The sequence below is a fragment of the Strix aluco genome, chromosome 5, assembly GCF_031877795.1.
Source record: "Strix aluco isolate bStrAlu1 chromosome 5, bStrAlu1.hap1, whole genome shotgun sequence".
Classification (NCBI taxonomy): Eukaryota; Metazoa; Chordata; class Aves; order Strigiformes; family Strigidae; genus Strix; species Strix aluco.
In genome coordinates, this window is record NC_133935.1 from 21019168 (window position 1) to 21046177 (window position 27010).

A 27010-nucleotide genomic window follows, 5' to 3' on the forward strand; every position below is an offset into this window, starting at 1 on the left:
TCAGGATATTCATAATACCCTCTTTACGGTGTACCCTCTGAAAATACCATTGAGCGATCTGGATCCAACTGCCAGTGAAAGCATCGTACCTGTTCAGGACGATAGCCACAGCATCTGTACCTCTCTGCCTCCTAGATGGACAGAATGCCAGGATCAGACATCTTCAAATACCTGCTGGTGCACCATCTTCAAAGCAGTGTAGTCAGAGAGACAGAAAGGAAAGCAACAAGACCATCCCAGCATGACTCACAAAGTCTTGGCACTTCAATATTCACCCTTCCATCACTTCAGAAATCAGCTTCTAGCAATGGGCTAAAAAAACTGGTAGCTACTTTTGTCTTCAGAGTATAGCACAGCATCAAAACTTCTGATCCACCTTTTTTATTGCTATCCTGATTTAACTATATTAGAAAGAAACAGCACGTTTAGTTGGTCTACTCAATACCACACTTAATTATTCCTTCTTCTGGGAGTATCATGCTTTAAGTTTTTCTGTGACGTTTTCCCCTCTGCCCTGTTGTGAATGTGTCTGTGGTGGGATTCACAAAAAGAAAGTTTAATGCATACAGACAGCAGGAAAAGGAGCCGAGGTTGTGTTTGTCTTGATTGTTTATTTCAAAACTATAGTGAGAAAGAGCTTCAAAAACCACCTGAAAGCTCTCTGAGAGACAGCACTTGGGAGCCAGGGGCTATTACCTTTATACTTCAGTAGAATTTCTTTGCTTTTATGTCACTGTTTCTAAAGTAAAAACAAGTTGAAGACAGGGAGAAAGAACATAAATTCTTCTGAGTGCCTTTCTCAGGCAAAATTTTACTGAAACTAGAAAGTTCATATAAACAAGGACTTCCAGACATGACAGCAAGAAACTTTTAACTCTTGTATGGCAATTTCAAAATCTTTTGGTGAGAAAGGATGGGGTTGTATGCTGAAACAATCTGTTGCCACTCTCTTCAATGAGTTCGATATGCTCTAGGTGATGTCACTGTCAAGGGTGAGCATCAAACATCAGTTACGTCATTTACTGTGTTATGCAAGCAGGGTTCTTGCTTCCATTTTCAAATGTGGCTGAGCCAGTAACATATTTACATTCATAAAACTCCAAGAACACTTTGCAATATTTATATATATATATATCAGTCTTTTAAGTATCTTATTTTTCTTTAAAAGGCCTTCACTTTAAAAAAAATAAATACTAATAAAATACTTAGAAAGGGAGAATATGTATCTGCTTTATTGCTTTAAAATTTAATTCCTTCCCAAATTCTGCACTCCTGTTCATCTGCACTTAGCATCAACAAAAGACAAGTGAAATCCTGATCCTAAGAACATAAAATTATGTTGATACTGCATGCTTTAATATGTTTAAGTCTAAATGCATCCTGCAGCTCTTCCAGCTGGCTTTCAGGTGAGTGCAACCTAGCACATGGGCCAGAAGACAGCCACTCCATGTTCCAACACTTAGCCGATCAGGACAAAAGGGTAAGGAAAACTGTGGGGTGTACTGCAGATTCCACCTATCTGGAAGACCATATTCCTATTAATATGAGCAAATCAAAACTAATTAGCTTCTCTGTGGCTGTCTTGACAAATTTTTAAAGGATGAAGAATTTTTAGGAAAATCTGTTCGCTGGATAAAGGTACATGAGGGCTTCTTCACTGGCTACAGGAAACACAGCCTAGAGGCTCTCTTTTGTGCAAATGTCTGATACCCAGATTTACTTTTTCTAATTTGAATTTCAGATCTGCACGGCGCTTCACTTTTACAGTAGTCAAAACAAAAAGTCTGTAGCTGTATACCACAGTACAGGAAAAAAAAACATTAATACGTTCATCTTATATCCAGTTTATTTGATACCATAGCAGTAAATACAGATAAAGAGTTCTCAAATCTGGCAATGCTAGAGCTGGTGAGATACAGCTACCTGACAGATCAACAGTCTATTAGTAGTTGCGGAATTCTGTGTGCTGGAAAGCTGAAGGGTGTCTATGAGTAGTCTTCAAGTTCAGCCTCATAAATATTGGCAATACAGTTAAATACACTACTACTGATATGGCAGAGCAACATCTGCATAGAAATAAAGCAACACTGTGCCTGTAGACACTGAGAACTATATTCCAACATTTGTAGTCTCAAAACAAGTGAAATAAACAGTATCTTTTCCTTAAAAAAAAAGAAAGTGATCTTTGGTCAACCCTTATTAAACAGTAAGGCTAAGATTATATAGCTTTTTTATGTTATCTTATGGGTGTGGAGATTTGAAAATCAGTATTCTGCTGTGGCTGCTAAAGTAATCTTATGAGTTTCAATGGAGGTAAAATTTCAGAGCAGAGGTAGGCTTCAACTCAGCAACTTACAAAGACTGAATCCCAGCTGTCCTCTGGAATGGGTAGGAGGCAGTAATTCATCTTCAGGTCACTTCTCTTCCCTTTCATAATTTCTATGAGCACAGCACTTTCAAACACACTGGGCTAAGCCCTTATTTAGTTGTCTACAGTATGAGCTCTGAATGTCAATTGACAACATATTTAGAGCTGTCTGATGTTTATTATCCACATTTGAAAAGTGTAGCTAACATATTCCTTAGTGCTCTCTCAAGTTGCATTTCAATACCATAGCGATGACTAGTTGTAACGACATTGGTCCTTAGGAAAAACACTCCATGCAAGATAGGAGCACAGGTCTTACCAGCAGGCTGACTTTTAAATCCAGGCAGACACCCTAAAGAACTTGTGCTCTTTATCAGTTCACATGCTTTTTGAGCTTCCACTCCCATCTAAAATTGAACAGGCACATCCACCTTACAGGTAAGGAAACTTTGTTATAGCTCACGAAAACTGCTCTGTGAAAGGGATCAGCCCAAGATGTTACCATGGCCTTACATTGGCCCTAAACATAAAATTATTTCACTAAACAATGATGTTGCCAAAACAGTCCAATGCTCACTGGCCAACATTTCACTAACATTTCAGTTCCCACCTTCCTCAACCCTCTCTACTTTCTTTCATCACTCAAAATAAAACAGGAGACAATACTGCTTTGTTTATCTGCTTCCCTATTTCTGGTGCCTCTGCAAGCCAGCTCTGCAGGTGAATACCTTTTGCAGATTTGGTGTCTAAGCATTTAATTCATATGAATTTCAGTGTTAGGCACCTTTAGGCTCATGAGGATCTGAGCCATCCTTCCTTGAGTTAAACACAAATACATTATCACATGAAGCAGCAGCAGTATTTTGCTTTTCTTTAGTGCAAGCGTTCTCACACAAAAAACCAACTACTTCTCAGAATTCTGAAGTAAGATTTTGATCAGCAAGGGTGAGTTTATTAGAAATAACTTATGCTTCAGTCGCACTTAGAAGCTCTCTCCAAGACCATGCTGGTGTTGAATAAATGTAGACTGAAAGTCTCATCTGAAGAACTTATAAAGGGTGAGAGGAGCAGTTTTGAGTTTAAGTGACATAGGCCTAACAGTAAATCTTTAGTAGAACTGGAAACAGAAGGTCAGGTCTTCTAGGTCTAGACCCTGTCCACTTGACCATACTATCTCCTGCCTTTGGTTTCTACTGTCTTACTCCTCCAGACATTGATCTTTGGAGGAAATTGACTGAGTCCCAAGAGCTGCCTGTGCTCTGTTATTTCAGCTTGTTCCTACTTGAAGACTAACCATCTTTTACACAGACTTCCTTCTCTTTCCAAACACATTGTTGATTAACTTGGCCATTGACTTTGATCCACTTGGTCGTCTCTTTTCCTTCGCTTTGAAATTTGAGGTGATATTCCTCAGGACTTTCATGAACATTGCCACAACTTCCTGATAATGTTCTGCTGCCGACAGTTCACAGAATTGACACTTGTTATCTATTGCCAGCTTCTGTCCTTCATCCCAGCCAACTTCCCTCATGTGGCATAAATCTTGTTTATTACCAACCAAAAATACTGATGTCTCGACCATTCTGAAATGAAAAGGGTTCCAATTAGAGAAAAGATATGTTACAATAGTGTGCTGTATGCTGTGCTATATAGAGTGTGTATGAAAAGTATTTATGTTCAGGATAATAGGCATTGCAAAAAACCCAAAAGACCAAACCAACCCCCTAACCTTGCCAAGTAGAGTTATAGTTTTCTACTTGCTGTAGTCAAACATCAAAGGATTTTCCAGATAAGCTATTCTCTATCAGTGAGTTTTCATTTTGGTTCCTCTACTCAGTGAATTCATGTATTTTTCATCCACTGCAGTTTTCATACTCTATACTGCCGAGTATATTGTTAGTTCCTGGACTTCGTGAAGAAGCAAGCTGATCATTATCTCCATTTGTAGATAACAGACTAGAGTCAAAGAGATCTGTCAGTGGCATAATTCAGAAGAAAACACAGGAATCCTAATTCCAAGCTTTTGCTAAAATTAGTCTTTCCAGAGAAACCTTAATTAAGAAAGTTCAGCAGTAAAACAGAGAGAAAAGTGTTGGTTTTTTATTACTCCACTTCTGATACAAAGAAAGGATTTCACTCTCATTTATTTAGAAAGCACCTCAGCTGATGCAAGAATATATGCCATCACATGTACCCAGACTTGCAATTTTGGTGATTCTTTTTGAAAGTAAGTAGATGTTTCTTACCCATGTGCACAATGTGCACAAATAACGTTGGGGTCACCACTAATGACAGTTTAGGAGACATTCATGGTATTATATTAATTTATTGTGGGAAATGCTTTCTTCAACCTCCACATTGGTGCATCTTCATTGGTAATACAGCGGGGGAGTAAAAGCATAGACTGCCTATGCCAGACTTTTACCCATGTAAATCACAGCAGACAAATTTATGGCATTTATTTAAATAGTAGCGCTGTAAGAAATAAGGCCAAAAATCCTGATGTACTTGGCTTTGGATACAGTGAAATAGATTGCAATTTGCAACACAGTTTACCTTCAGGTACCTTATTGTACCACTTGGATCCTGCTGGATTTTAATTGATACTAGGATGCCTACAGCTCACAGAAATGTTCTCAGCTTTTTTGTATGTTTGCTGAGAGAAAAAAAATAATGCCACTTACTTTTTATAAGCTCCTATATGAGACTCTCGGATCCTGTACAGCAATGCTTTTGCAAATGCAAATGATGCTCTGTCACTGATGTCGTAAACAATGATAAATCCATCAGCCCAGTGAAGCTCGTCTGTGAGGGAGAGTTTCCCCCGCTGTGGCTGAAAGAAGTTCAAATTCACATGCAAAAAGAATGTTACTGTTGTCACTTCAGAGCATTTTCTTTGTCACTGTGAATGTGAGAATGTTTTATCTTTTATTGCAAAAGATATTAATAGGTCTAGGTGCTGGCATTGAATTACGGTGAGTCCTGCTCCAAGAGCCTAATAAATAACCATCACTACAGATGGCACTTTGGATCACTGACAAATTCATTATGAAACATTTACACTTTGTTTAAGCAGTAAAATTGTGTAACCTGTACAGCCATTGCTTATGTTGAATATTCTGCAGTCACTTGAGAATGAAACATACAGGTGCCATCAATATTTGTATGGTTTCTGGTTATAGCTGATTTACATGTTCCTAATATTCTGACTACAGTAAGCTTAACCATTTTCTTTTTTTTTTCATTTGTTTTGGTTTTTCTTTGCATTGTTCAAGTCTGAAACAGTATTTACCCACAGGATAAATTTCTGGAGAGCTAGGAAAAGATCTCCTTTCAATCTGTAGTTGACTTTAATAAAACAAGTGATGAAAGTCACTCAAGTGATAATGGGGTTATACCAATCCTTGAATCCCTTCACCCCAAGAAACTGTCACACTTCTTATTTTCTAGAAATAACATCTGTCCCATTAAGCTAAGGAATGTAATTTCAAAACTATTTTAAATTAGCTTATCCCTGCAGATGATTTGGCAGCAGCTAGTAAGACCATGTAACCCAAGATAGATAAAATACTGGAAGCTGACCAGGAAAAAATAAAAATAAAAAATTGACTTTTGCTCTGGGAAAACACACCTTGAAAGTAATTTGAGGACTGTTTAAGTTTTTCCCTCACTGGTTTAGTATTTTGCTACTTGCAGTGTATAATCTTCACTGACATCCCATCCTGGGTGCCTTGATTAGCTCAGCATCAGGGCAGCGCTGTAGCATCATAAAGAGCTGGACTGGGAAAGCTGTAACTCACCATGAGGGATGGTAACTGAATGCTGGCAGTGAAAGGGGATGCATGAGAATGAAAAGATGTAACAAGTTTCCAGAAGTGTCTGAAGACTTCAGTATCTTTAATACAACAGTTTTTTAATGCTGTGGTGACCATGGAGCAGGTTTAGGGCCAGGAAAGGTGACTTGTGTGTGTCACAGCTGTTTCCTGGATGGATGAAGGGACAGTGAGCTTTGCAGAACAGGGATCCAGCTACTAGAGGGAAGCCTCAGAGAGCAGGAAGATTTCAGGAAGCAGAAACAAAAATGACTACTCTTCCTTCCCCAGTCTGGCCTCCTCTTGGGACCTGCTTTTCTTCCCCAGTGTCCATGGAATACAGGACCTCCATACCCCATCCACTTCTTTCTAGAATCACCAGTCCCATCAGACAAAAAGCAATACCACTACTACTCACTACATACTCCTCTGCAGGCACTAAGAAGTCAGGAAGAAAGCAGCAAACAGCTGGAAGTTAGGCCTTGTTCCTAAGGAAGAACTGGTACAAGACAGCTCAGTAGCGGTAGCAGGAGGAGTTGCCCTTAACACAGCTGATCTCTGGTCTCCTTAAAAGCAAAATGGTGCACAAACTGTAGCAACCAAAATCTCTACTTATAATCTAATCTGCTTTTCCGTAACTAGCTGCCACTCCCAGTGTTTCAAGTATCTTAATAAAGAGTCGTTCACATACCACAGGATTTTAATATGACAGTAAGTGGAAGCTATATACAGGCTTAGGAGAGGGGTCTGAGATAGGTGGAAGGAAGTCCACAGAACAGTAGCTTCTAACAGATTGTATGGCAAGGGAGAATTCCACAGTGTTACATGGCACAGTGGCTATTCCAGGATTCCCATTGCCCTGGGACAAGCAATGCTGTTGCTCGTCTCTAGGAAGGTAAATTTCTTTGGTGGTTCATTTTATGTGCTCACTGGGTTAAGTTTTTACATCCTTGAATTTAAGTCTGGGTCAGACTTTCACTGCTTTGGCTTTAGCATTAGCATTCATTATCCTTGTTAGTAAGAGGCAAGATCGCTGCCCAGAAGGGAACATTGCAACCGAGGTCTGCATGTGTTACACAGTACCGAAGGTTCTCTATTCCTGTAAAAGCAGGAAAGAAATTAATACTAAAAACTTTATTTCAGAGTGGTTTATTGTGATCAAAGTTCAGCTGTCAACACGTACAAGCCTGTATTATGGCTTTCCTTGGATCTGTTCTGTGCATGTGAGTCTTACTTCCAGGCCTGTCTACTTTGACCATTTCTGCAGGCATTCAATAAACTGCTTGCTTTATAAACTAAATTTCATGCATTTAGGCTATTTGAGAAAAACTGCATATAATCCTACAACTTATCTCTGTATTTACCTATATAAGACAGAAGTGGGAAAAGTTATTTCTGTTGGTAACATTCCAAAATGCAACAGCATTTAGAGAAAACTTAAGCAATGAAGGGCTCCTTCCATGAAATGGGAAAGTACTCAGCAGTTCTGAGCCACAACAAGTATGAAATTTAAGTCTTTTCAAAAAACCAACAAGCACAAATTCCAGGAACAAGACAAAAAGTTTGTAACCCCCCAACTCTTTCTACCATTACACAGGCAGAATGAAGAACAGCCTTTCTTTGCCCCCTAAAATTCTTACCTGTGAACAAGGGTCATAAATTTCCAAGTGTATCTGCCTCCCATCCAGGCATAAATGTTTAGTGTAGATGCATTCTAAAAGATACACGTTATCCAAAGAAAACCAGCATTAGTGACTGGGGATGGTGGTGAAAAGAAAAGGTGGCAAAGAGGAGATTGGTTAATACTGAGGGTTCCTTGAGTACTGTTTGTTTTTTTCAAGGGGTTTGGGTTTTTTTTGTTCGTGTTGTCATTTTTTTAGACAGGTAGGGGGTGTTGGTGGTTTTTTGTTTTGTTGGAGTTTCCAGGGGGTTTTTTCTTTCGTGGTTTATTTTGGCATTTTTTTCTTTGTGGAGTTTTTACATTTGTTTGGGTTGTTTTGGTGGTGGGTTTTTTGAGGGGATTTTTGTGGGGTTTTTTGGTTTTTGCTTTTTGGTGGGTTGGTTTTGTTTGGTTGTTTTTTGGTGTTTTTTTTTTTAAACACTGGAAACAAGCCTATTTCATTGTGCAACACCTGAACTACCCAATCCTTTAGGCTGACCAACACCATTTCACTGCGGCATTCCCATGGAAGTGTTGGTGCAATGAATAATTGTAGACCCCAGTTTTCCTCTTCCAAAATGGAGACAAAGGGGATGCACAATGCTCAGAATCAGCTAAATGCTGCTCACTACTCAGCTTGATACCAAGGCTCAGGATTATGAAAGTAGTAAACCAGCCTATATGTGAGTTCTGATTCTGCACAAAAGCTATTATTTAATAATAATGCTTATGTACTATGAAATCTGGTGTTTTAAGAGTTCTCATACTAAGTAGCATTAGACTAATAGTATTTATAGGATCATATCCTTAGACTAGATCCTAAAGTATTTCTGTAACATCAGTTCTCAGATTTAGGACTCTCTACCAGCACTAGCAACCCTGGGAACTCTACTGCAGACAGACCATCACTATTATTTTAAGCAGCAGGTTGTTCTAAGCAAGTATAACCAACTTGTGTTCATGGCACTAGTAGTCAACAGGCTGTCTTACAGTATAATTTCTCAGAGTTACTGAACTACAGAGACAAGAACTGGTGTTGGCACTACTGAAAATACACTTCAAACTGTGTGTAATGAGGTGATAGATAAGGTCTGTGATCTCTGGAACCCAGCATCTTCAGTTCAGCACCATGTTAATCTTAAGCATTCTCCATGCACATCTTAAAAGTTCATATGATGAACCAGTCCCAAGCTACCTCAGAGTATTAAATCTGCAGCCCCTTCGTGGTTTACATGATTAAACAAATTTTTAATTAATACTTTGACTCCACTAATAGTGGGATGATCTTTATTTTATTACACATATTCCCCCTTTCCTTCCCCTTCCTCCTCTCTAGAATAGAGCTAAACTTATCTTCCAACAAACGAAAGTGTTCTGAGGGTTTCATATGCCTTTTCTGAAACTTGCAGTACTGGAGGCTCAGAACAAGGAAATCTGTTTTAAATTGTAGGCAGCTTAGAACACACATGGAACACAGAGAGCACTACATAACTTACATGTGATAGTTTAGACCTAGATAAGCCATCTGGGACACAAACTGTCTTTTCAGTCTGTGTTTGTATAGTAACAAGTATTGGTAGAGGATTTATGTACAACTGTAACTATTTTCAGAATAAGTTCATTTGGATATATTCAATGCAATTCAGCTTAGTACTTCTATTTTCTTTTTTACGGAAATTGTGGGAAGGTACTGATTCTTGTAAAAAAGTGTTTTTGTAAAGAGTCCTTCACTTTAGCAGGGAAAGCGAGGTAGATAGCAATCTCTGTTCCTTGTTAAGTTTTGGGACTTCTCATGTCCCACCAGCTGGAGCAGCACACTTCCAAAGGGGTTAGTGTACCATTTAAACAGTGCTTCTACCCAGGATGTGAAAGTTCAAGTTCTGCTTTGCCATCTTCCCAGATCTTAGAAGTGTCTTATGGATCAGCATATTTGTTCTGGCATAAATGAGAAATTCTATCCTCAGTAGAGAGAGGCTTTCCACAAAGCTATCAAATCAGTGCATTCCTGCAAAAGCAGGGGGCTTTGCATTATGCTTTGATCAACCAGTAGCTGCTGATAAACAATCTGTTTCACCTCTCCTCTAGAGCTGAGAACGAGATATTCAGTAGTTGGGTTTTTTGGTTTGGTGTTTGGGTTTCTTTTTCAGTCTATTTCTTTATCTCCTCTCTGATTGAGCTTACTATAATCTACCCACGCTTCGCACATGCAGCCCGGTTATCTTTCCTTCCTAAGTCTCTTCACAGTTGCTTTGCGACGAGCACTTCGCCAGCCACCGTGCCCGGGTGCGCTACGGCAGTTTGAAGCGATCTCTCCACAGATAGCTGGCTTGCCCTTTCCCGTCTTCAGAGCTTGTATTTATTTCACCAGGAACTCCCGCCGATAAGCAAGAGAAAACTTAAATCTTTCTGAAAAGTTCTGTGAAACTGCGCTCCTACCCAACTTCTTGTTCAAATAAGCGTATGAAGCGCCGCATCTTGCGTTCCCCGGGGCACTCGCAGCGCCCAGCCCCGAGGAGGCCCCACACGGCGACACCCCCCCCCACCTCCCCTCCCCGCGGCGGCTCCCCCCGCCCTTCCCCGGAGCCCGGCGGGGGCCGCGGCGCTCACCGGCGTTAGACGCGTACTCTCCGATGAACCGCCTGGTCAGAAACCGCACCGCCAGCGCTGCGGGAGAGAAGCAAACGCCAGGTTTAGCGGGGTCCCGCCGCCCGCCCCGGGCCACGCCTCCCCTTCGGCCAAACCTGAGGTAAAGTCAGGCCGGGAGTTACCGGGGCCGGTCCCCTCCCGCCTTACCCGACTTGCCGGCTCCGCAACCGCCCAGCACGGCCACCTTCACCTCGGTCATACCGCCGCCAGGCCACGCCCCCCCGCCTCCATGTCTTTATAGCCGCCGGGGCCGGGCGCGGCCCCTCCAGCGACACCGCCCAGCAGCCCGCCTCCTCCCTGCTCCGCCCCACCGGCGAGGCCGGTAGGTACAGTTGCCCCCGGGGGGAGGGTCGGTAGTTTTCATCTTCTTTGACAGGCGCTCCCCTCCTCCTCGTCGTCCCCTCTGTCCCCCTGCCTCGCCCCCACAGCGCAAACTTTTTTCAGGCGGCCTTCCCACCGCCCGGCCCGGCGGCTTTGCTCCCCGGTGAGAGTGGCGGGAGGGTCCCTTGCCTCTTCCTTCTCGTCCCCTCGCTCCCAGCCCCGGGCCCTGCAGTGCACAAAGCAGTTAAAAACTGGGGGGCAAAAGGAGAAAAAAAAAAACAAAAAACAAAACAAAGAGATGGGGAAGACATTCTCTAGCGGAGGGGGGTGTTTATTTTTGCTCTAAGTTTGTTTTCAGGCTGTCATCATTTTGTACCAGGAATGTGAAAGTGAAGAAATGAAAGTGATTTTTTTTTTTTTTTTAAATTTTAAATGCTTCTGGGGTAACTTGCTAAAAATGTTTTGCACTTCCCTGGTGTTCTCTGCCCCAGGTTTCAAAACTCACTAAACATCTGTTCTTGCAAAAACTTAGGAGGGCGTGCCTTTTTATGTTTGTAAATGGTTTTATAGAATTTAAGCTTAAATGGTGAATGATGCTTAGCTGAAGCAGGAAAATATGACAGACGTGGAAAGTGAGGTACAAAGGGGCTAAACCCACAGAAAAGACAGCCTGCTGTACATCTGATTTTGTTATGAGGCTCCTCAAGTGCTCTTTAATATCTATTTAGCTCTGAAAGTTCATAAAATACTTGGGTGCATAGGTTTGTTTAGTTGGTCCACTAGTGAATTGCTCTAACATCCAGGTTACACTTGCATACTTACTCTGTTCATGTTTGTTTTATTTGGTTTATATAACTTGAATATCTATTCTGAAATTTTTACTCTCTTCTGATGGAACTGTTGGGTATGGTATAAATGCTTCAATAAAGCACTGCTTCAGTATGCTTGCTGGTGGGTATTACAGATACAACAGCCTTACATGAGCCCAAAAAAAGAGTCAGACAAGGTATGTGGATGTATGTTTGTGACAGCTGAAGGAAATGCTTTGTGGAGGAAAATGCAAAAATAAACACACAGATGCAACTTAGCTCCAAAGTCCCTGACTTACAAGTTGCTAATGGCTGGAGGTGTGTTCAGGGGATGCCCCTATCTTGCTCTATGGTTGGGTTTTTTTGTAGTTTTCTGCTATTGCTCACTCACAAGACAAAAATTACTGTCTAAAAAGAACTTTAGTCTGACCTTTTATGGCTATATTAACATTAGTTTTTGAAATAGAGGGATGCCAAGATCAGTAGGCTGGAGTCAATATTGGTATGACTGGCACAATTTAGTATTTTACTATTTCATATACATCAAAACCACTGCAACAGGAAAGTCTAAAAGTGCTTATCCATGTGCACCCATTATCAAGGTTGCGATTTTTGCAGGCGATTTTAAGAAATGGTTCTGATGTTTCTTTTAAGCAGAAGTGTGAGGTTTGAACCTGGCTGTCTCGCAGCTCAGGAATGTACTGTACTTTCTGTTGAAGTATGTGCAGATTATCACTACACCATGGAAAGGCTGATCAAGGCAGTTTTAACCCCTATAAGCAGTCCATGGTACAGGAGAAGAGAGGTTAACTCCTAAGAAGGAGTGGGCTGGAGATGCACTTCTCGGGTTGGCTTTTTCTCCTCCCTGACATTTTTTTACTCTTTGCTCATTCATAGCAACGTTGGCTTATTACAGTCCTGTCACTCATTCCCACCACTGTGGCATGGTGGGCCAGCACAGCTCTTTCTGCAGGTGTGTTGTGGAACTGAACAGGGAGACAATCACATTGTTTCAGCTCAATAAATTCTGAGATATAGCCATAGTGGATATTTCCTAGTAACTGGAGGAAGACTCGGGTCTGTTTCAAACACTCTTGCAGGCAAACAAAATGAGAAGGTGAAAGACTTCACTGTACAGGGAGTTTAGGCATCAATATTAAGGACATGGCAGCTTGTTCAAAATCAAATGCTCAGTACTGAATGGTGTACTTGGTATGTAAAGTATTGAAACTATTATTTTATACCCTTGGCAAAGTGAAAAACAGAATCCTGCTCTCCTGTTCCCTTTACTGGGACTTAACTACATGAACACTTCTCTCACCTAGACAGCAGATGGGATAACCAGGTTAGGGTGTTGCCTACATTAAAGAATATACTGTGTGGAACTTTTATTTCTTTTAGTAATACAAAAAAGTTTCTTAAGAAGACTGAAACAGTTTGTTGTGTATATTTTGTATGCGTATTCCGTAAAGCATTAGAGAAATTAAGTTTTAATTGAAGATTAAACAAGATGGATGTTTCTTTTGTGTAAGACTGTCTTTCTCCATCACTTCTCAGAACTAAATGGATTTGGGAAAATTTATAATGAAAGGAATCCCTGATTATCCACTCTAAAATAGTTAATTTTAATCTTATTCATAAACTTTTCTATCCATTTTCTGTTATTACTGCTGCATTTGTGTTTTACAAGTGTATATACAGAGATATTTCTTAATTCCTTCACACATTGAGGACAAATCTTTTGATTCTTTTACATGAACATCCACGCAAAACTCAACTGCAAATGTTGCTCACCCATCTAAACAATGCCATTTTTGACATTTCAAGTTACAATGAACACTTTTGTTGATCAGCTTATTGAAACACTTTGAATAACAGTAAGCTTGAAGGAAAGTATTGTCTGTTAGAAGAAATGTTGCAAAGTAAACGTACATTCTTTATGAATTATTTGCCTAGACTTGGCCTTTTATGTAAAAGCTTGTGGTTGTGATTGAACAGTGTGGCAGATGCAGTAGTAATGGCTCTTTAAATTGCTTCAGCCACTTGTTTTCTTTTCAGTGTGACTGTCCTTACCTACAATTTGTACAATTGTCTGTTTCAGTTCTTTCTAGAACTAGATCTGTGCTGGCCATCCCTCTGTACTGGAATGGTTTTGATTCCATTACCCACATCTGTAAATGTCTGTACAAGGGTAGAGGTGCATAGAAAGCAGTTCATCTCTCTAGTGAGCAGAAAGAAGCTTATCTGTTAGTTTTAGGTCTGGTGGTCAAAAATGAGCCTACTCTGTGCTGCTCAAGTTAGAAGTGAGGAAACTCTCTTTACATGTGTAAAGCTCTGCTATGAAAATAGTAGGCTTCTGATAGGTATAATGAAAATAAATTATTAACCAGATAAATTACTTTTGCAGTAAACAGATGGAGGATTGATTCTGAAGTGTTTAAGCTAAAAGTTTTCACAAGTCTTCAGATCACTGGTCAGGTGAGTTCACTTTGCATTTTATTCCCAGTTCTGTAGATTAGGACTTCTGTGACTTGATGTCAGACCTGTGGGAGGCAAAACTGCTTGTGAAGAATATTAACATCGGAAAAACATTTACTTTCCTTTTTAGCTTTTTCCATACAGCTTAGCTGCTGGAAATAAGGTGGAATTGGGAGTATATGACTATCTGTACTTTGTGTACAACCATCATGCTTTGATGCAAAAAGCACAGTTAGAAACCAGTGGCTGAAGCAGGTGCCAGCTGTTTGCTCTGTATGGCATACGATTTCTAAAGCTTGGTGAGGTTTGCATCCCTGCAGAATTAGTTCCTTTCTGGCTTATGGAGTAATGTTTTCCAGAGAAGATCTACCTTTTAAAGCCCACTTGCCACCAAATCTTCAGCTAGAGAACTGTAAATTTTACATCTTTAACTGCTTCGTGAACTGGCCTGCTAGAGGTCTAAAAGCACAACAAAGCTAACAAAACTAGAACAGGATTTTTAGCTAAATATGATGTTTTCATCATCTATAAACTTGGATACATTCCTCAGTGGGATACTCAAAGGTTTTATTCTTGACAGAAAGAAGACATGATACAGCATAATCCCACTTACGCTGTGTTCTCTTTGCATGGTGCAAAGGAAAAGATGAAAAATGCCGTTTTCCCCTTGAAAATGGTGAACTGCTCTTGGAAGCAAGTTGTGTTCAGTGATTGAAATCTTATCTTTGTTGGCCATGAGAAAGTGGAGGTTTTAGCAGAAATTACAAATTTGATCTATGATAAAGTACTGTTAGTACTCAAGAAAAGTCACATTGGATATGAAAAACAAAACTTCATAGCTTCTCACACATTTCTCACAGACTCTGAAACTACATATCCCCCATGGTATCAAGAAGGATTTTGCAGTCTCATGATATGCCTCCTAGCTGTTAACCCTTAGGAGTAAGGACAGTATGACAGGGTTAGTCCTGTTACAGCTGCCATTGCCTTACACCTAGCCACAGCAGTGCACGCAGGTGGTCAAACACTTGTAGAACTCTGCTCCCAAACAAAATTTGGACACCCACATAGTCTAGTGAGAATAGTTTATGGTCAGTGTTGTGGGAATGAAATCTGAGTCATCTAGACCTAAACCTTTATAGCATGTATCATCTATTGTTGATATGAATACATGTCTTTTCTTCATAGCATGAAAAATATGCTCAGAATCCTTAAAAAAGCTGGGTTGTGTGATTCTTGGGTAAACTGTACTCTGGGTTGTGAAAGTCCCGCACCGTTACATTAGTGAAAGATAAACTGTCAAGCTGATTTTCAGTTTCTTACTACAAGTACATAAACCATCTATTTGTTTAACATCTGTTCTACACTTACAACTTTGGGATATAGATTATCTTTTGAATGTGTAACTATGAAGGGACCAGCACATGATAAAGACCTCTACATTTCACTGTAATGCAAATATTAAAGCATAAAAATAGTCTTATCATATGGCTTGGACTGCCATATGGAAGCTTTGAAAAAATCTTTCTTGAATAACTAAGGTGTTAATGACAAGAGGCAAGGGATTTTAAATGGTATATTTCTTCCTTATATGTGATTATTGTAAATTCTAATTTTAGACAGAATTCTGCTCTGTTTGAGTCTCATGTAAGAGACTTTTCCCAGAAAACAGAAATCTTTTCCTGTGTAGTTAAACATTTAACTTAATTCAAGTTAGGCAAAATGTGAGTTGCAAGGCCACATGCTTGCAGAGGGTACGTATATCCAAGTACCAATATAAAGATTATACTTTTTCATTTTTAGTGGCATGGGAAATGTTATCTCAAGTTATGCAGGTCTATTTGTAACAAAAATACAAACCACATCTTTAACTATGTCTGTACTAAAATTTAATTTCTGTAATTTACATTAACAAATTAAACACAGTATACAGAGGAAGTTTATTAATAATATCAGAAGAAGTAAAAAAATTGAAATCTGTTTCTGTAATGTAATTGACCAGAAAACAATATTGCTTGTTGGAATAATTCAAAGTGTGGAAGATTTCCTCCCCCATTTGGCACTGGAAGAAAAATAGTTACTTTCCAGATAAGCTTTGCAAGAGTTTTAGAGTAAGATACGGAGTATCATCCTAGAGTAATTAAATAATCTTGTCATTGAGGAGTATTTGTTTAAGATTTAAAAAACTCAAGCTCAAGTCCCTGTCCTGAATCAAAAAAAGAATTTAAAATTCTATCCCCTGCATCCCAGGTGATTGCAATGCTCTTAGGGGATGATAACAGTTTTTATTCTCTGTCACTGATCTATTTATACAAGAAGTTTAAAAAAAAAAAGCTATTATAAAAAATACTGTAAGGAGCCCTCACATTTCAGGCAAGAATAACCTTTGCCACCCAGGTTATTGGGTGCATTGAGTTTTTTTTTAGCTCACCTAAATTTCCATGTCTGATTTGATAAGAATTTTGACCAAAGAAAATTGTTCTTTTTAAACTGTTTCTGGTTCTTAATGCTCTGATTGATATCTTAAAATAGTTGCCATTGGTTGTGCTTACAGACTAAAGTAAAAGAGAAGCATTTAAGCTTCGTGGTTGTATGGAGAAACTGTGAAGCAATGTTCAACAGTGGAAATATTTCGTTCAAATTTCCATACACAGTCAAAATTACAGAAAACCTATCTTGGTTTTCATAATGAGTCTGGACCTAGGGGTCAGAAGGATTGTTAGAAAACCCTCAGGGTGATCACTGTTGATTTTCAAAGGGCAGTTGCACTAACAGATATTGGAGTGTTCTGGCTAGAATAACATACAAGATTAGCATCATGTACCTTCATGATTTCTGTTGTTCTGCCTGTTTGGATGTTCACATTAAAAAAAGCCCAGAAAAACAAAAACAACAAACAACTAGTGAGCTGTCAAAAAAATCACACTCAGAAGAATACATAGTGAGAAAGTACTTATAGCATTTTCATCAACTGGAGAAAAAACCCCATGAACGTGCATCCTAGGAGCAATTAAGAATTGACTACATTCAGGAAAGAAAGAAAAAAAGATAGTCACCACTTTGTTTAATTAGTGTCTTTTTTTTTTTAATTCCTTAGGAAAAAAATGTGGGTTTCTGTCATGTGAAGAGGATTTAGCATGTTAGAAAAGCAATCCAACCTGTATTATATTATTTTCCCCACAATCTAGAAAAAAATGTCCCATATACAAAAATTGCAGGAACTGTAACTGATCTATTTTCCCCAAAGTATATGAAAGAAATAGGGCCCTGGAAACAGATGATACAAGCACAGCATTAGATTACAAGTTTTCACTGACAATGAAATAGGAAAAACAGACTGTAATTAACTTTGAAATTGATTGGAGAACCAGTCACTATTAAAGCTGAGGGCTGGAAATGATACCTAACCTATTTCTGCTGTGACTGCAAATGCTCTTTAGTGGTCACTGATGTTTGTTCAGTCTACATCATGATAAAAGTCCTACTAGAGTTCTTGAATAAGTTACAGGGAGATAAACTAGTGTTTGAATTTGCAGCATTTTAGTCATTCTGCAATAAAATGCTGACACGTGTTCTTATCTCAAGTAAACGTGAGATATATTGATCTGTAATGGAAGTAAGATCTTTCTGCATGGTAGTTAAGATGTCAGTGTTGAGCCATAATATTTTACCCTCTGCTTGGGGCCCTTCAAGTTTAATGTCAGCTCTTTCAATAGTCAGGAGAAGCTTGAGGTTGCTTCAATCATTTTAGAGATGAAGGAAGACTCCAGCTGAGCATGTTCTTTGTCATCTGCAATTCTCCCAACTCTCAAAATCACATCTGCATTTTTTGATTGTAGATATGTTCTGCAAAACCTGTGTGTTTGAACAGTATATATGAGCAGAGGATGGATTTTTTTTTTTTCCCAGTGAGGTTTATCTCTCTATAAATTCATGACTTGAATCATTATGGGATATGAGAAGGAGGAACTGTTTCTTTTTAAAGATTTTATGTTTTCTTATTATATATTTAATATATTTTTAATGTTTGCTTGTGTTATATGTGTTATAATGTTTGTCTGAGTTACATGGCACCTCATACTATCTTTTAGATGAAGTTTTTATTAGATCACAACATAAATAAGCAATTATTAATCTCCCAATTTCTGCTAGAATAGTACTGTGAAGTTCAGAGTGCTCTCAAGCTGAAGTTGTGGTATGTCCAACACATATTAGAGGAATAAAGTAGAAAATTAGAATAGTCAATGTTTATTCATAAGTTCTTGTTCTGCAGGAGATGTTCAGTTTCCAAATACATTGTGCTAAATGTATCAGAATCTAAACACTGCAAGAAACTACAGAGCTGTTTCCAGCACTGTGATTGCCATGGTTTGGATTCAGGAAAACACTCAAGAAGATTCGATGTTCATTTTAAGCTTCTAGAAGATTGCATCCAACTTTCCCCCTATTTCTCCTGTGTATTCATGTGACTTCTATAGTATTAAATGTTATGGTCTTGTGGCCCCTTGTTATTACATTTGGGTTTATGTTGGATCAATTAACTGACTTGACCCAACACCGGATCACAAACAGTGGTATAAAGAAGGGTGTGGGAGTATAGCCATGAGCAGCATGGAGAGCACACCTGCTACTTTCAGAAGTGGCCTGCAGTTGAAACAGCTTCAGCAGCGTTGGGCAAATATCAGCTGAACAAGTCCATGGGACCAGCTGGTCTGCATCCCAGGCTGCCGAGAGAGTTCTCTATCTTCTTTGAAAGGTCATGGAGAATGGGATGTCTTTGATGACTGGGAAAAGGTAAATTTTGCACCCATCTTCAGGAAAAGTACAGAAAGGACAATCCAAGAAACTGTAGGTCAGTCAACATCACTTTGGTTCTTGGGAAAATCTTGGAGAAAGTCCACTTGGAAGTTGTTTCTGGGCTCATGGAGGAGAGGAAGGTGACTGGGAGCAGTCAGCATGGATATCAAAGGTACTGTGATTTACCAACAGTAATTCACATCTGACCAGCCTGACTGCTTTCTATTAGAAAATGCCTAGATATGTGAATAAAGGGAGAGCAGTTGATGTCATTGCCTCAACTCCAGCAAGGTCCTCAATGCTGTCTCCCGCAGCATTCTTCCATCCATGCTGGGACATGATGGTCTGGATGGGTGTGCAAAGAGATGGGTAAAAATTAGGTTAGATGATGGGGCTCAGAAGGTAGTGGTTAATAGGTCACAATCTACCTGGAGGCCAGTAACAAGTGCAGTCCCACAGGGGGCTGAGCTAAGACCTGTCCATGACCTGGAGGAGGTGACAGCTTACACTCTTCTATAACTTTCAGATGACACTAAATTGGATGTACCAGTTGATACACTTGAGTGCAAAGCTGCCACTAAGGGGGACCCAGACAGGCCAAGGGAAGAGGCCACCTGGAGCCCAGTGACACTGAGCAGGGCCGAAGGCAGAGCCCTGCCCCGGGAAGGACGGGTCCCAGCAGCCACACAGACTGGGGGCTGCCTGTCTGGGGAGCAGCTCTGCCCAAAGGCCCCAGGGGCTGGTGGGCAGTGAGCTGGGCATGAGCCAGCAGTGACCCAGCAGCAGAGATGGCCAGTGGCCTCCTAGGCTGGCTGGAAGGGATCATCTCCTCTGCTCAGCCTAGAAAACTGCATTTGTTTTTATGACCCCTCTCCCCATGCAAGAATGCTGACTAACAGGAACAAGTTCAGCAGAAGACCACCAAGATGGCAAAGAACATGGAGCGCTTGCCCTGTGAGGAGAGGGACCTAACAACCCCCCAGTAACTGTGAGGAGATTACCGAGAAGTTGAAGACAGGATCTTCATAGTAGTGCATGGTGGGAGGGCAAGAAAGAGCACACTGGAATTGAAAAAGGAGTTTCAGACTGGATATAAGGGAAATCTTTTCTGCCACGTGGAGAGTCAGGCAGTGTAACATATTGCACATCCTCATAGACAAGCTGATGAAGTATAGGCTAGATAAATGGCCAATAAGGTGAACTGAAAACTGGCTGAACTCTTGGGCTTGAAGCATTGTGATCAGTGTCATAAAGTGCAGCAGAAGTCCAGTTGCTAGTGGTGAACCCCAGTGACCAATAATGAGGCCAATATTGTTTAATATCTTCATTAACAACCTCAGCAAGTTTGCAGATCGTGCAAAACTGGGACAAGGAGGTGATACACCACACAGTCGTGCTGCTATTCAGAGGGGCCTGGACGGGCTGGAGAAATAGGCCAGCAGGAATCTCATGAAGTTCAACAAAGGGAAAAGTCAAGTGTTGTACCTGGAGAGAAATATCACCATGCACCAGTACAGACTGGCAGCTGACCAGCTGCAAAGCTGCTTTACAGGAAAGGTGCTGGGGTCCTGGTGGACAGCAAGTTGAACATGAACCAGCAATGTGTCCTTGCAGCAGATAAAGCCAACAGCATCCTGGGGTTCATTAGGAAGAGATCTTATTACCTGATGGGAGGGTGTAAAGAAATGGAGCCAGATTATTCTCAGTGGGATACAGTGACAGGAAAAGAGGCAATGGGCACAAACTGAAATACAGGAAATTCAATTTAAATATAAGAAAAAAGCTTTTTTTACAAGAGTGATTGAATACTGGAATGGGTTGCCCAGAAAGACTGTAGAGTATTCATCCTTGGAGATACTAAACTCAGCTAGACAGAGTCCTGAGCAACCTGCTCTAGCTGACACTGCTTTGAGCAGGGGAGTTGGAATGGACAATCTCCAAAGGTTCCTTCCAACTATTTCTAGGATTTCCTGGGAACTATTAGTTTCTTCAGCTGTTCTATAATTCTAAAAGATTTGTTTTTCAAAAAAGTATTTTGATAGACCAAGGTGACAAATGCAAGTGAAGTGCTCTGTTACTTATGTTACAGGAAGTCAGTTGACCTGATTACATTTAAATTTGAGACTGCTTTTAGAAATTTATTTTTGTAATGTAATGCTATGTCTGTGTATAAAACTGTAACATGTAATAAGAGAACTTCTGTCCTTAAAATCTTAACTGTAGAAAAAATTATAATGACTTGGACCACAGGATGACTTGTTTCACTCTCTTTTTTTCAGGTAATATCGTGGTACCTGAAATTCTAAACCTACAAGACTATCCAAAGAGAAACGGTAATATTTGCATTAGTACAAATATCCAGTTTTGTAGAAGCATTTTTTATTTGATGGTAAACTTAGTTGTTCATTCCCACTGCAATTATGACTAAGCCACAAAAAACATCTTTAAAAGACCTTGGAAGTTCTTTAAGGGAGTGTTATTGCAAGATGTAATTCAGATGTAAAGGTGATGAGCACTCAAAAATCTATCAGCCAGAAAAGTCATAATATAGCTATGTGATTTTGCTTACACTCTCCAATAGGCTTGTGCACGTTTAAAATAGTCCCAGAGAATGTGCAAGTAGAGTATAATTAGAGTTATTTATTAGTGTATTGTAGTGTGTCATTCTAGGGAGAACACTCCAGTGGTTCTCAGTAAAATTGCCCTTGGAAAACTAGCAGTTAAAACCCTGTGGTTTTTTTAATAAGCCTTCTGACACTAAAGCTTACAATCAGGTTTAAATTTTTATGGTCAGTTTTTCTAATTAAATGCATAATATTTGCTACTCAATGTTTTACTGAATGTAGTTTTGTCGGAATAAGATGCTTATAGTCTAAGATAAGGGTTCAGATGTAGAGTTCTACTGCAGATAAAAATGGTAACAAGTAGTTATTTTGATTATGTTTTGTATCTAGAAAAAACCCTGAGATTCTGAAGTGATTTTTATGATCCAAATTACTATTAATAATCATATTGTTTATGTACCTTTTGAATTTTTCTCTGTTTGGGCAATGGAAATTTTTACAGTTTATCATGGCCAGCATTACTTGCAAGTTCTCACTAAGGGTTTTGTTTTGCTTGGTGCAGTAGAGAATGCAATCATTTCAGGGCTAGAATTACTAATTTAGAAGCATTGCCATTGGAATTAAAACAAAAGCCATGGAATATTTTTCTTGGTCTGAAATCTAGTAGGAGCTGGTCTGACTCAAAATTGACTTCATAGTGCCATGTTAAAAGTGTATCTTGTTGCTAAGATCTGAAAAGGACCTATTTTAATTAAAACTTGCTGTGCTGAAATATACTGAAAAACACTTTTTTTATATATATAACATAGGAGATCTTGCATCTTTCTGGCTTAGAACTGAAAAGTGGAAAACACAGCATGTTCACAGAAAGGTTTTGGGTTTGAGTTGTGGGGGTTTTTTTTTCTTTTTCTTTTTCTTGAGAGCAATGTGTAAATTTATTACTGAACCATTGTTTGGACTTTATTTGACTGTGAGAAGTTCTTGCACATAGACTTTCATGAGAAATTTATAAATTATTTTATTCTCATGCATATAGTGAGGATAATAGTAGTAAAAAAAAATAATTAAAGGTGGCTGTAGGATTGTGGAATGCCGGAATAGAAACAAACCCCAGGTATATACCACTACAGAGTGTATTGTAGAGACACTAGTGGGCTATATGACTGTGAAGAAAAAATACCTCAGGATTTAATATCTGAATCTTGAATTGTTCTAGATGTTTCGTGTGCTCACAGCTGTTGACTCTGCAGCTGAAAGAAGCAGGAGGGAAAAGAATAGAAATACATTCATCAGCAGGTATCTGCATGATGTAAATACCTAGTTACAGCCAGTTTGTTTCATACTTAATTTGTTGGATTTTTTAATTAGCTTAGGTTCTATATGAAGGTTTAATTAGTGTATGGAAAACTGTAACTGCTCAGAATCGTTGATATAGTGATGACATCTCAGTGTGTGGGGTGGGAAGAATCTCCGTTTCTGACAGAGCTTAGATAATTTGAAAAAGATGTACTAAAAGGCAGGAACCAAACAGACTGTTACTGAATGGATTTACAAGAGCAGACAAACCAAACAGGTGAAAAGACATCCCTTTTAGCATGTTATGCTGGGGACAATTTATTGTGGTAAAATGTTGCACTGAAGGTAATGAATTTTGAATTTGACACTTGCATAAGAATTGATTACGTCTTTCCTTGTCTTTTTGTTCTGTTTGCCTTTTGAGGCCTGTTGGTGTATCAGAATCAATCGTTGCCCAGAGGGCAATGAAATAGGAGAGTTTTAGTGGTGCTGCAACTTGATGATTTGCATTACAATGTTGCCGCTCCATTTAAAGGGCTCAAGTGTTTTCATGTAACTAGAGATCAGAGGGGAGTAGTCTGAGTTTGTTAAACAAAGTGTTGTGACTGTGAGCTAATTTAGAGGGTGGTGAGGGGTAGCCTCGGAGCACAGATGGCACATCCTAACACATTTTCCTTTGAGCATCCTGATAAACCAGTAATAATATTGCCAAAAATTATCAAGTCAGAAGGAAAACCGAGACGGCTCCCTTGCAATTTATGGCTTATTGTAAACCCATCACAGTTTATAAAATGCAGCCTTAGTCTGGGGGCTGTGCTTTCCTGCTAGATATGGCTAAGAGTCAGAGATTTTCTACCTTATTACAAAACTGATGTTCAGATTCCATCTGACACGGAGTAGGTTTTGTTTTCTATCATATCCTTGGCCTGGTCTAAAAAAAAAAAAATAATGCATAAACCCTTGTGTTTGTTGAACAGAAAACAAATGGATGTAGATCTCTAGTGATCTGAGTTGGGTCAACAGGAGTATTTTCTGTCTGTCTAAATCATACTGAGATTTTTTTATGATCATTTTGTGTGTCATAAGACTACCATTTATAAGGTAAATGCTATCAAGAGCCTCATCCTGTTCCTGTCGAAGTCAGTGGGTGTTTTTGCTATTGCTTTTCAACAGTAGTAGGATTGATGACTGAAACTGAGCAGCTGCTGAAAGGTTAGTTTTAAAGTAGAATTGTGGTCAGAAAAGTAAAGTGACCCTCTCAAGCTGATGTTCTGGGAGCATGTCGTGGTTTAACCCCAGCCAGCAACTAAGCACCACACAGCTGCTTGCTCACTCCCTGTGGGATGGGGGAGAGAATCAAAAGAGTAAAAGTGAGTAAACTCATGTGTTTAATAGGTAAAGCAAAAGCCATGCATGCAAGCAAAGTAAGACAAGGAATTCATTCACCACTTCCCATCAGCAGGCAGGTGTTCAGCCACCCCCAGGAAAGCAAGGCTTCAACACGTATAATGGTTACTTGGGAAGACAAACGCCATAACTCAAATGTCCCCCCTTGCCTTCTTCCCCCAGCTTTATATGCTGAGCATGACACCATACGGTATGGAATATCCCTTTGGTGAGTTGGGGTCAGCTGTCCCAGCTGTGTCCCCTCCCAAATTTTTGTGCACTGCCAGCCTACTCACTGGTGGGGTGGTGTGAGAAGCAGAAAAGGCCTTGACTCTGTATAAGCACTGCTCAACAATAACTAAAACATCTCTGTGTTATCAACACTGTTTCCAGCACAAATCCAAAACATAGCCACATACTAGCTACAGTGAAGAAAATTAACTCTATCCCAGCCAAAACCAGCACAGAGTACTACATTTATTTTTTTCTCAGTGACTTCCAGACCAAATCTGGTCTGTTTACAAGTCAAACTTTTTTTTATTGAGTTCCAGAACTGCAAAATCAGTCTCAGTCTGAAAAATCAAAACTGTTACTTCTGCTTCAGTCCACAGAAGATTCTGCATTTAGAACTTGGTTGACATGTTGCTGATACATGGCTGAATCCAGCCTGCCTTTCTATGTCTGTCCGAGGTCTGGAGGGTGAAAGCCGCCACAGTAAAAATGTATTTGTTAGGAAAGTAAACATATATGACTTGCAGAGGTAAGGAGACATACTGGGCAAGTAAAGGCCATTTTTATATCTTTCTTCTAGTTGTACCTACACTTTAATCTTTAACTTCTGCCACGATAACGATTTAATGTTTTCAAATTACTTTAGTCTGGGACTGCAGAGTCTAAACTGTCTTCATTGTAAAATATATTTTCCAGAAGTGCTTAAATTTTATGATAAAAGTAATGATTTCAAGATCAGTTTAAGACTTCAGAAACCACACCTGAAAGAGGTGATTCCTCCCAGGTCATGCAATTCCTTGTTTACTCTCAACAGTTCACCGAGTTACACAGTGATACAGATTGTAGAACTAATTCAGTTTATTATTTAAAAGTTTTTAACATTACATAATCACAAGAGAAGCTTCAGCTGTGCCTTAATCTGACCCTGACCTCAGAATCTTGATGTGGCTCCTTAGGCAACACATACATCATCTGATCTTAAATGTCTCGTTGGATTAATGTACTATAGGTGGAAGCTCTTACCTTCCATCACAAATGCACCAAGGGCAAAGAGATTTGTTTAAAGCTTCACAGCGATTAACAGTCCAGAGTAGAACATCATCTTTCTAATAAAGGAATAAACCAGGACTATTGTGTCGGAGTTAACAAAGTGAAGTAGCTTCCAGTCTAGTGTATTGCAATGCCCGAGGGCTGTTCTAGAAGTTCCTCTGGATCTTTACTGTTGATTATCACAACGAATAGTAGTCATTCCAGTGCCTGACTGTGTGTGTGCACACTTGTTTATGATGAAGTGCATATGACAGAAGCACATTTTTAAGATGTGCTAATTTCCACCATGCTTTATACCACACATGCTGTGTTGAGTAATGCTTTGTGGAACTTAAGTCTGCTCTCTGAAACTATAGCTATTTTTAAGGGCAGCCAAGTATTAATGGTTCTTCTGAACTGTGAGCATATGCTAATTGAACTCCTTGGATGCTACAAAAACTTGTCAGATTTTTACTGTGGGAAATTTTTTCATGCTTTCTCTAGATCTCAAATTCACCAGCAACAATAGGTCACAAAAGTATTGGTGATTGCCTTCATCTCTAGAGTTCTGCCTTTCTTCTGTGGATTGTAGAACTGTTTAGTGAGTTTATTAATCTACAGCCGGTGAGACTTTTTTTTTTAAATGAAGGTGTGCCTAGACAGGGGAAGATTGCCGCCCCAGAGAATGACTGAGCAAGCATGGGTGAGAGGTTTTTGTAAGATGCTGGGTGATATGAAGAATGGGATAGAGGAAGTGAGGAGTAGGGAGAAGGTTGGAGAGTGAGAAAGCCAAGAGGAGTAGAGAGCTTCCCTGAAAGGTGCTGCAACAGTTTTGGAGATGGTATAAAGAAAGAGGCTTTCTTGAAGATATGGAGGTTTGTTCCAGCTAGCAGTTGCTGACTGAGAAAGAAAGACTGTTGGAAAAGTTCTAGCCTTCAGGAACACCACCCTCAGAGTGCAGGTTGGTTTCAAACCTTTCTGTTTAGTGTCTTACCCTGCAGATGTGAATTTTCTGGGTTTGAGGCTTGGGTTTTGTTTGTTTTGTTTCATTTTTTTTGTTTATTAATTTAGGTACCCTTAAGAGCCAGTGTCAGAAACTGGAAGAATTTGGTATCTCTTGATGTGCTAGCTTTTTAAAGAAGTTAGGCGATTTGCTCTTACTTTTCAAATTGTGGTAAGGTGTGGTTGTATGTTCACGTGGTGGGATCCTGCTGTCCCTTTGTGCTGAGTCATGTAGTCTCTTCAGGAACTGTGATCTCTTTACCATTATGTAAAAAAGCCTGTGTGTGAACATGTAGTAAAACTGGTCTGTGCATGCATACAGTTCACTGAATCAAATCCATTGATTCCCCACTGTGTTCTACATTATTGTTTTGCTGTGTGTGTTCATAGTGCAGCTCTGTAGTACAGACAATGAAGTTTGTTTTCTGGAAATATCCAGGTAAAAAAAAAAAAAAAGGGCAAAACAAAACCAAGAAATAACTCAGCAGAAACAACAAAATCCTCTAGAATCCCTTCCTCTCCCCTCCGCCATTTGGGAAATCAAACAAACAAAACCACAACAGTGTAGGGAAGTACTCAAGTTAATGACATATTAACCCCATACTGCTTCT

General features: G+C 39.6%; 1 protein-coding gene across 1 annotated transcript; it reads right to left on the reverse strand.

Annotated features, from left to right (window-relative positions):
* Positions 1–1830: 1830 nt before the first annotated feature.
* RERGL (RERG like) lies at positions 1831–10690 on the reverse strand. Its single transcript, XM_074826300.1, has 5 exons — positions 10634–10690; positions 10448–10504; positions 7821–7894; positions 5053–5201; positions 1831–3951 (listed from the first exon to the last, which is right to left on the reverse strand). Exons 1-5 carry the CDS (start codon positions 10683–10685, stop codon positions 3669–3671), a joined length of 615 nt encoding a protein of 204 aa, XP_074682401.1. The 5' UTR covers positions 10686–10690; the 3' UTR covers positions 1831–3668.
* Positions 10691–27010: the final 16320 nt, after the last annotated feature.